The sequence below is a fragment of the Lactuca saligna genome, chromosome 2 (genome assembly GCF_052625555.1).
Source record: "Lactuca saligna cultivar CGN05327 chromosome 2, ASM5262555v1, whole genome shotgun sequence".
Lineage (NCBI taxonomy): Eukaryota > Viridiplantae > Streptophyta > Magnoliopsida > Asterales > Asteraceae > Lactuca > Lactuca saligna.
The window spans coordinates 127,963,054-127,974,102 of NC_136418.1; the positions used below are offsets into that span (position 1 = coordinate 127,963,054).

The window sequence follows — 11,049 nt, forward strand, 5'->3', positions numbered from 1 at the left end:
AAAGGATTGGAATCCTTGTAGTTGATCTGATACTACTGGGAAGATTGAATGAGAATGAATGAAGGTCATCTTTCGACATTTTGAGAGATTTCAAACAAAAATTGAATACAGAACCAGATATGTAAATAAAAATCGAGTTTAAGGGAAAATAAGAAAATCAGATACGTGATCTACAATCAATTTGCAAAGATATGAATGCAAATTGCAGAAATGATTGAGATAACACAAACAAATCTGAGAAAAATTTGAAAAACAAAAACCCTTTTTGCTCGACAGAAGTATAACGATTGATTCCACTATCTCCCGCTCTGATACCAATTGATAAGATCGATAGATTCTATATTCGATATGAAATGCTAAAACAATTCAGTTAACATGAACGATATGGAATGAAATAAGCTCAATCTTCAATGACAAAGCACAAAGAATAGTTTGTAATTCGGAACTATTTTGTGAGTATTGGATGCTTACAAAAAGATCGATACTAAAGAAAGAATACAATGCACTATATATAGACCGACTCAGCTAAGATATCGAAGATGGACAGACCCATTTCAGAATCGGAATATGTACACAAAAATTCCAAACACAACCGTTTGACGCAACAAATATAGATACTTAACATAGTGGGTGGTGCAGTGGGTTAACGGTGGGTTATGATGGTATTGGTGTTACCATCAGGTTGTGATACCGTGACCGGTGTGTCTAACGGGTTCGAGAAGTTATTCAGTTGTCAGCAGGTTAGTAGACCCTGTAAATTTGTGTTCAATGCCTGCATGTGAAAGACATATATTCGCTCCCTTTTTGTTGTCATGCATCTCGTGAACAAGACAAAAGCTACCTCTTTATTTTGTTTTTTAATATAATTTTGTATATATTTATCAAGATATCTCACTTATTCAATTATGTATAAATTTCTCTAAAAAAACTTTCCACTTCAATTACCTTTAATGAATTCCCGAGGCAAAGCTAAAAGAGCAGGTTATAACCAAAGACATGAATCCACACAAGACAGTTCAGGTCAAAATATTTCATTTTTTTCTCTAGGATTTCAAAACTTAAACTATCAACAATACCAAATAACTATCCATAACATTATTTTCGGATGCAACAATCTTACAACACATTTACTCTAGTGTGGTTTTTAATATTTTTCGTTTTAAATTACCAAATGTTTGTTTTTAAAGAAAAAAATGTTATGCTTTAATTTATTTTATATTTTCTAAATTAATTAAATAAAAAATAATGATGTAGCAAATGGGTCGAGAAAAATAAAGTTTCTATAAGTTGTAGGTTAGGAAAGATGAAAGAGAGATGAGAGGAAAAAACTGACGAGACAATGAGTTGACTGAGTTGGTAGGGAATAACCGAAAAGACCCTTCTCACTAACATTAGCAATAAGATGCATATACGAGTTTATGTTATTATTGTATTCAGAAAAATCTAGCATAAGGTTTTGTTGGTATAGATTTAAATAATGAGGTATTAGTTGGACATAAAAAATTAATACATAAATTTTCTGTATGAATCAAAATATAAGATTAGCAAGAAGATGCACATGCCAGTTTATGTCAAGAAAAATATAATATAAGGTTTTTTTTTCGTATAAAATTAAATGAGGCTTTAGCCCGACAAAAAAATTAATACATAAGTTTTTTTGTATGAATCAAAATAAGAAGATTAACAATAAGATGCATATGCGAGTTTATGTTATTCTTGCATTAAAAAAATCTAATATAGGATTTTTTTTTTTTTTTTTTCGTATAAATTTAAATAATGAGAGAACCAGACAAAAAATTTAATATATAAGTTTTTTTTATGAATCAAAATAATAAACGTTTTAAACGATTAAGACTTGATACATGACTCATGAGGTGTCTAATTTGACACCAGGAGTTGATTAGCATCGTCAAGCTCCATTATGCATAGACAATTGTGGCAGCCCATGAAGGATTTGAGTGGTAGATTTTTGGGATACACAACACAATATTAAGCTTTTAGTGAATGATTTTTCGAAATATTGATTCTTGTTGTAGTTTTTTGTTTTTTTGTTTTTTTTTTTTTTTTTTTTTTTTTTTTTTTTTTTTTGCAAAGCAATCAATACATGTCATGTCTAGTCTGTTTTTCTCGATTACAAGTTATATATATATCACAATATTAAGCTTTTAGTGAATGATTTTTCGAAATATTGATTCTTGTTGTAGTTTTTTTTTTTTTTTTTTTTTTTTGCAAAGCAATCAATACATGTCATGTCTAGTCTGTTTTTCTCGATTACAAGTTATATATATATCACAATATTAAGCTTTTAGTGAATGATTTTTCGAAATATTGATTCTTGTTGTAGTTTTTTTTTTTTTTTTTTTTTTTTTGCAAAGCAATCAATACATGTCATGTCTAGTCTGTTTTTCTCGATTACAAGTTATATATATATCACAATATTAAGCTTTTAGTGAATGATTTTTCGAAATATTGATTCTTGTTGTAGTTTTTTTTTTTTTTTTTTTTTTTTTTTTGCAAAGCAATCAATACATGTCATGTCTAGTCTGTTTTTCTCGATTACAAGTTATATATATATCACAATATTAAGCTTTTAGTGAATGATTTTTCGAAATATTGATTCTTGTTGTAGTTTTTTTTTTTTTTTTTTGCAAAGCAATCAATACATATCATGTCTAGTCTGATTTTCTCGATTACAAGTTATATATATGAATGATATTTAAAAAGTCTTCTGAAGAAATTATTGACACTTAAAAAGAACAAAAAAAAAAGGGTAAATTTGTAAAATGGTTACATCTTGTAAAAGATTAAACATAAGTATTACTCGATTTAATAACTCATACTTCGTGAATCCAAACCACATTTACATCAATTTCTCAACCAAAATTCAAAAAACCGATCACAAAACATAAATAGAACAAGTACCCATTCTCCTTTACATACTTCTCCAATTTTTACAAACATCATTCATCCGGACCCACAACCCGACCCATCACAATCGACCCAAAATGTCGAAACCACTCAACGGGCCCCGCAAAAGGAATCATCCCACAAGCCAAAGGCAAATAAACCAACACCACGGCATAAAACACCAATCGCCTAAACCAATACGGGAACAACTTACTGCTAATCGACCCATCAGTCACAGTAACAGCAACAGGCCCATGAAGAATACGAAACAACATGGAAGTACAAACATTTGAGAAAAAATGCACCAAACAAAGAACCTCCCAATAAATCAACCACCGGTACCCACTGCCGCCCAATGTGTCGATGCAAAATTTTCCGGCAACACCACACACACCACCAAGTAAAAGAAGGATAAAAGTAATCGGCATTGTTTGATTTGTGGAACCGGATCTTCGAAGGAGTACATAAGTGATTGCACCAATCATTAAAAGCCCAAATAGCCAACGAACTATAACTTGAACTTGACACCTTAGGGTTTGTAATCCCGAACTAAATGTCGCCATTGGCTTTGGAATCCACCATGAATTCGAACCCTAAAAACCATAAAAAAAAAAAAAAAAAATCATTTAGGTTGTGCTTAGCCCGCATAACTTATTTTTGAGTTTATGCTAGTTTTTACCGGCTACCAGCTAGCTTTTCAGCTATCAGGCAGTCTTCCAAACACGGCTTTAATATGAATATATGAATTTATGATTCTTACCTTGATGGGTGTGCATGATTCGGTGGCTTCAATGAGTTTTTCATAGGAATGAATGTAGGTTCCATAAGCAAGACCAGCAAGCATAATGAGCAAACCAGCAACAAGACAATCGGCGCATTTTTTAAGGAGTTGTGCGTGTCTCGAGTCTTCTAATTCGGTTTTGAATTTTTCGGCTCTAAAGTTGGCTTTTGAGATGCCCATTGATAACTTAAACCTTTCTAAGATATTTGAATCACAATTGACTGCGATTTGTGCTTCTTTAAGTTTCATCTTTTGCATAGTGAGACTGAGTTCGAATGCTTTGAGATCATTTGAACGAACTTGTTCTGATAAAGACCTTTCAAAGGTGCTAAGCATGTGATGTCGATTTGGAGTGTTTAAAGTCAACTGTTGACCGATTCTTGGATCATGAAGAATTGCAAGTTCATTGGAAACAGGATCTCTATGTGTGTTTTCTTCGTATTCGGAAACAATGGTGGCTTGTTCTTGGCTTGTGGATGTGTTTTCTTTCATATCAAAATGAAAATCATAGGTTGAACTTCCTTCCGCGTGTTGATATGATCTTTTACTGTTTTCTGATGTTTCATTGATTACTCTGAGTGTCATCAAGGTGCTCTGAAATGATCTTTCGAAGTTGCTTACAAAGTAATCAAATTTGTTGCCAAAAACCTATAAAATAACATTGTAAATCATAAATACAAGCATAATAAAAAAAAACATGGATAATTATCTAAAGAGAGAGTGATATCTTACATGAGAAAATGATTCTTTAACTGCCAAAGTGCATATCTGCAAGTAGATAGATATATTTGATCAGAATAAGATCCATATGAACAGAAAACAAATAAACGTGATTTACAAAAAGATATATTAAGGTAGTTCATTTAGGAAAAAGGGGATTATTTAGCAACCATTAATCCACAAATTAGTGATTACTGATTACATCTCTAAAACGTACCAACACCTTATATAATCCACAGCTAAAAAGCTCTCAGCAGGATGTTCAAGCCAAAACTGTCAACATGAGAGCACAAGATGCAGAGCACTAAACGAAAATTCAAGTTAAAATTAGGTGTACAGAATATGTAAAATGACTACCTGGGAGAGATGATCTATAGACATCTTTTCTCCAGTTGCTTCTTTCTTTTCCAACACCTGATACATAATAAGGCGAATAACAACACATACGAGAGTGAATACTAAATTAAATATAAAAAATAGCAAAAGATTGATGTTGATATGTTATAAATCGTTAATGTCGATGCACCATGAAAGGGCAAATTTGCATAACTATTTAAAGTTCCATCAAACTGCAAGAGTTTAGATTAACTATAATCTTGAAACATAAAGACCAAATCGCAGACTCCTTTACAACAAACATACTACAATTTCTTGACATCATCTTGTTGGTTTGCACCAAGAAATTGACTTGTTATATGAGCTATCCAGAGCGACGACTCATTTGTCCAAGAAAGTTCATACACCAAGAAAGGAAAAGACACAAACTTTAGTGACATAGACGCTATTGTTTCTAAGACTAGGTTTTCGATTTTGCTTCCCCCAATTGCTTACGGAAAGATTCGACGCTGTGGTAAGAAGTATGATCAAATTTAAGATAAAAGTAACAATAAAATAAAAAGAAAGCTGGTAAGAACCTGAGCAACAAAAGCAGCGATCGACATTCCGAGAGGGAGAGCAAGCGCGTCAGCTTCGGTTCCTTCGTGTCTTTGCGAAACAGGGCTTCTATGAACTCTAGGGTTTCTGCGGTTACTTGAAAGACGAATACCTTTCGATCTTGGATGAAATGAACTAGACGTAGAAGAAGAAGAAATGGAATTCAACGATTGTTGAGGTGGATCAGAAGAAACGTCGGAGTGGGATTTTGGTACGTCCTTCCTTTTCTTTTTATTCTTCATCTTTTTCTTGATAACCGTGGCATGCGTTGCGGAGTTTGGTTCAGTGTGTTTCTCCACAGTAAGATTGGAGGCCCCAGAGTTGGGGTTCGCGGTAGAGGCGACGTCGGCCTCAATTGGCGGCGGTAGAGGCAGTGGCAGAGGCAGAGGCAGAGGCGGAGACGGTGGACTTTCCATCGGTCGTTCGCGGCTGTGGAAAAAAGGTCGAAACTTGAAATTTGTGTTACCAGAAAGCGCAAAAATATTTGCAAAAAGATATACTGTCTTTTTTTAAAATTTGAAAAGTTATCCTAACATCTACAACACGAATTATACGAGAAATTTATATATTTGGCCATTTCTTTAATGATTTTTTTAAGTTTTAGTTAAAAATTAATTAAATATCAAAAATAATTGAGAAAGTGATCAATGGCGTAGTTTCAATCCTTCCTTTGAGGAATCGAAAATATAATTTGTATAAAAATTGGTGAAGGTGAAGCCATAATCAAAAAATTTTATTTTTAAGCCTAATATGTATAAAATTATAAAATTAAAATATGGGGATTATTTCTCTCAAAAAAATCAAGGGGGCTGGCCCTACATAAGAACCACCCATGAAAGTGATTTAAGGTTTGTTTGGTAGGATCTGAATTTTTAAGATATTTGAAATTCTAATAGGGTTTGAATTTTGAAGATCTGAATTTTTAAGATATCATTTTACCTTTTTGTATCATTTATTTCAATTACTAGCATTCTACTTTCAATTACAACATTGTACTTTCAATATCACAAAATCAAAGATACATTTACTTCACAAAAATCACAAAATCAAACATCAACCTTCATATTGATAGAAAAATGTATCGGATTTACATAAGCACCAAATTTGATCCACAACAACACTTCTTTCATGCTTCAACTAATTTTCTATCAAAGTGCAAAAACAAAATTTTATATCAAAGTACAAAATTAGTTAATTCAGAAACAAGAACACCATACTTCTTTCATGCTTCATCAGGTCATCTGGGCTATTGAACGAAAAATCAAATAGAAAATAAAGACCCATAAATCGGAAATCCAAAATTGGAAAAGATGAGAATGATGACAACATGTGGCGGAAAAAAGAACAGTCATAGCAAGAACATTAAGGAAAGAATATGATTTCAAACAAATAATCTGATTTCTACCAACATCACAACCATTCCATCGAATATAATCGAGTTTTAGGGAAAAAAAACTTACCAAGAGCGGTGTTTTGACAAGGGATCAGGATGGCTTTCCTTTCGGCGACGATCGTCGGAGGTGGGTTAGAGTCGATGTGGCGCAGCAGTCGCAGCTAGAAACGGCGGTGCAATTGAAAAATCAACTATTTTGACGAAGGAAGGTGGCGCTACCGACAGAGATCGAGGAGGCGGCGCAATCGACGAAGATGGAGGCGGCGAAGTCGTTGATGGAGGGAGGCAGATCGGAGAGGAAGTGAAAGGGAGAAGTGGGTGCCGGTCTCGTGCAGTATGAGGTGAAGAAAAGAAGCGTTGAAATTTTGGGGGTACAAAGGGGAAAGACGCATTTTTTAAAATTTCAGACATTGTTCTACATCTGAAAGTTTAAGAGGCATTTACAAAATTAAGAGGCAAAAAATAATAGGCTACCAAACAGACTGAATCCTAATTTTTAAGAGACTGCCTCTTAATTTTCAAATTAAGAGGCAAACAAACAGCCACTTAGGAGGGTAACTACCTCTTATGTTTGTTCACATATTAGCAACTTCTTTTTTTGTACACATAAAGCCAACTAACTTGTTTTACGTGATCAATTTACACCAATATTATCGGTTGTTTTAACTGATGTGGCTAAATCCAGGCTTGGCTGGCATATACAAGATAATACATGGCATCTACGTGTCATACTACACATCATTCATTATATAAAGGGTGTTATATGTGATGAGTTTTATACAAACAATCCTATGTGTGCATGCAACCCTAGATATGGATCTATGTTTTCACTATTAGATACGCAACATTATGAACACATGAAGAACCCTAGCATGCTCCTAGGAATTTCGAAATTCATGAAGGAGAATGAATTACATACCTCTTGTTGTTATGTTGTAATAACAACTTAAATCTTGAATCTTCTTGTCCTTGAAAGCAAGTACCACAAGTGTAGTACCTCTAATGGCTCACAAACACCAAGAGCAAATTGAGAGGCAAGAGAGGGAGAGAGAGAGGGAGGAGGTGAAAAAATTCGGCTCTAGAGTTCTTAGAGAAGAAAGTGGCTGATTTATGTAGCCTAAGGGTCTTATTTATACTGTGAGCAGCTAGGGTTTCCTCCAAAACCCTAATGGACAGCTTAGACATTAAGCAACCCATGGAACCTACTGGAATAAGGCCATGGATGAAAATATGACGGACTCCCATCATAATTTCGTTCATCCCTTTGTCCCATTGGGTTTCCCAACCCAAAATCCAACTATCACACATTTGACAGTTTAAGTCTCTTTATTCAATTAATCTCTTTTAGTCACCAGATTAATTCTTAATTAATTTATGACTAATATTAATTAAATAATATGATTTCTCTTTTAATATATAATTCTTATAATATATTAATAAACCATAATAACCTCTTTCTCTATTATTTCTCCAATCAAGTTGCTTTGGTGAAGGCAACCCAAAAGGACCATGCACAACCGGGTCAAGTACTTACCAAATATGGTTACGAGCTTAGACACTAATTCAACAGTCTCCTACTTGGATAAGTCTAGTAACCATAAATGCAAGTAGAATCTGATTAGCAATCGTAGCTCTCAAAGACGTTGTCGAACTCTGACCTTATCAATAAATTGTCCTTTAGATAAGGGATCGTATGATCCTCTGTTCTAGATATCGCGCAGACAATCACATGGAACATATTCATACTTATTGTCCAGCAGTTAGTTTCTCAATCTCAGATTCGTCTGACATAGAACTTAATCAAACACATCAATTCAGTCCTGACCGGGCCCGACACATAAGTCAAACCAAATCATCGAGGGGCCCTGATATCGCTTTTACCCTCTTAGGATAATAGGAACAGATAAACTTCGACTTATAGGCATTTACTATTCACTAATCAAATTATACACAATAATGCGTTTTATAACATCAAGTTACTGATGCGTTTACGCATTATCAATGCATAACCAATCACTAAACAATAAACCATATATCTAGGTTTTAAGATCATATGATATTATCATCTTGCGATCACTCGAGATAAATTCCATGAAATGATTCCAGCAAGCGTGGGTTTATTCCAATGCTTAAAATTTGTTCATAAGCACTCATGAACATTGTAGCAAACATTTGCTATGTCTAATACCTTTCAGACAATCTACACACCAATTCATGACAGTCTTCATTCATACCTACTTCCAACATATGAACGACTGTGGACCGTTTAAATAATCTTATTATTCAGGAAGTCAAAACATGCAAAATGAAACAATAGGTAAACAGTTAACACAAGATAGTAACCTTACTTATAAATAATACCATTTATTTAATCATCAAATGTCAATTACATTTATATATTACACGTTTCTAATCTATCTAATCTAAACTAATATCATCCCTCAGCCCAATCCTCCTAACGTGTTGCAGGTGCTTAACCCTACTCAGTCCCTTCGTAAGTGGATCTGCTGGGTTATCCTCTGACAATACCCTCTTTACTACGAGGAGCCCTTCTTCAACCTAATGTCAAATAAAGTGATATTTTATGCCGATATGCCGACATCTACCATGATCCCTTGGTTCCTTGGTCAAGGCAACCGCTCCTTCATTATCACAGACAATTTACGTGGCTTTTGTATGGCTGGCACAACTCCAAGGTCTCTGATGAAATTCTTCAGCCATATTGCCTCCTTGGATGCTTCGCTCACTGCAATATACTCTGATTCACACGTTGAATCAGCTATTGTTTCTTGCTTGGAACTTTTCCAAGTCACAGCTCCTCCATTTAGGGTAAAGACCCAGCCCGAATGTGAACAATAATTATCCATGTCGGTTTGAAAACTAGCTTCACTGTACCCTCGCACCTTTAAGTCATCACTCCCACTGAGAACTAGAAACCATTCCTTGGTCCTCAGAAGGTACTTAAGGATATTCTTGACGATTGCTAGTCGGGTTGTGGAGTCGTATGCGCAATAATAGTTATTAGAGTTATCCAAGTGGGAGACTGTTGGATTAGTGTCTAAGTTCATAACTATAATTGGTATGTACTTGACCTGAGAGTAGCATGGTCCATTTAGGTTGCATATCACAAGGACAATTTGATAGGATGGACTTTTGAGAAGAGGTTATTTATGGTTTATTATGAGTTCTAGTATATTAATATGAAATCATATTATTTAATTAGTATTGATCAAGAATTAATTTGGAATTAATTTTATGATCAAAAGAGACTAATTAAATATAAGGGGTTGATTTGGTAAATCATTCATTCTTATAAAGTGGGCTTATGATCTATAGTTCTTCATGTTGGGTTAAACCCATGTGGTAACCCATGGATACTCCATGGAGGTTTTAACCCATGGAGCATGAGGATATGGAAAGTCATTAGGGTTTACATGGTGTAACCCTAGTTAGCCACATTATATAAGAACCCCTCTAGCTCATGAAATCAACACTTAAGTGGAATACTAGACGGCTAGCCGATTTGTGTCTGCAAGGAATCTCTTCTCAAGTTATCCTTTGTTATAGGTGTGTTATGATTCCATTTGAGACATTCATACTATTGGTGCTAGGCTCTTAAATCTCCAAGCAACAAGCTACAAGAAAAGGTATGTTATCTAACTTGTTTTATTACCCAAGTATCAAAGTTTTGTATGCTAGTTAAGGTAATCCCTTGGAAAGTTCAAGTTTGCATGTATAATAGAGAAAACATAGATCCAAGGTATTTAGGGTTTCATGTACACCTTAGGAGTGTTAGAATGCTCAAAACCTATCACATTCTTCATCTAGGTTGCTCAAAACCTAAAGGGACAAGTCTTGTTCTTCTTACGTTTACAATATTTTGCCAACAACCTTTGATGATCAGTTTTTCATACCATTAATCATACCCATTCTTGACGGCATAGTTGGTTAGACATAGCTTCAATTCCAATGGGTTGGAAAACTTCATAACTAAAATTGGTACCATTTTATCACATTCTTGATTCTCATCAAATACATGGAACACAACCTCATCATCTTCATTATTGGCTTCATCATCATCATTTACTTCTTCTTCATTACTATTAGGAATGGGTTTACCACACAACTAGTTCAAAAATTCACCATCAATTGTTTTGTCAAAATTATGCACATCTTCATCAAGTTCATGTTCACATTCATTTATATCTGAAATATGTGAGTTTGTATCATCATTTTCTACCAACTCAGAACACTCATCACCAGCTAACACCTCCTTATCGTCCCAGTCAAGAATAGGTTCATTTTGGTGGTCAAT

The 11,049-nt window shown here is 34.2% G+C and overlaps 1 protein-coding gene across 1 annotated transcript; it reads right to left on the minus strand.

Annotated features, from left to right (window-relative positions):
- Positions 1-2,804: 2,804 nt before the first annotated feature.
- Positions 2,805-5,826, minus strand: CPR5 (protein). The gene is made up of 5 exons (XM_078980147.1): positions 5,323-5,826; positions 4,766-4,822; positions 4,421-4,456; positions 3,668-4,336; positions 2,805-3,500 (listed from the first exon to the last, which is right to left on the minus strand). The coding sequence occupies exons 1-5, from the start codon at positions 5,755-5,757 to the stop codon at positions 2,961-2,963; spliced, it is 1,737 nt and encodes a 578-aa protein (XP_078836273.1). The 5' UTR covers positions 5,758-5,826; the 3' UTR covers positions 2,805-2,960.
- Positions 5,827-11,049: the final 5,223 nt, after the last annotated feature.

Coding starts and splice junctions, on each gene's coding strand:
- CPR5 (XM_078980147.1), bottom strand. CDS start 5,757: ATGGAAAGTCCACCGTCTCCGCCTCTGCCTCTGCCTCTGCCACTGCCT. Junction 4,823..5,322: donor TCGCTGCTTTTGTTGCTCAG/GTTCTTACCAGC, acceptor ATTATGTATCAG/GTGTTGGAAAAGAAAGAAGC. Junction 4,457..4,765: donor CTATAGATCATCTCTCCCAG/GTAGTCATTTTA, acceptor ATCTACTTGCAG/ATATGCACTTTGGCAGTTAA.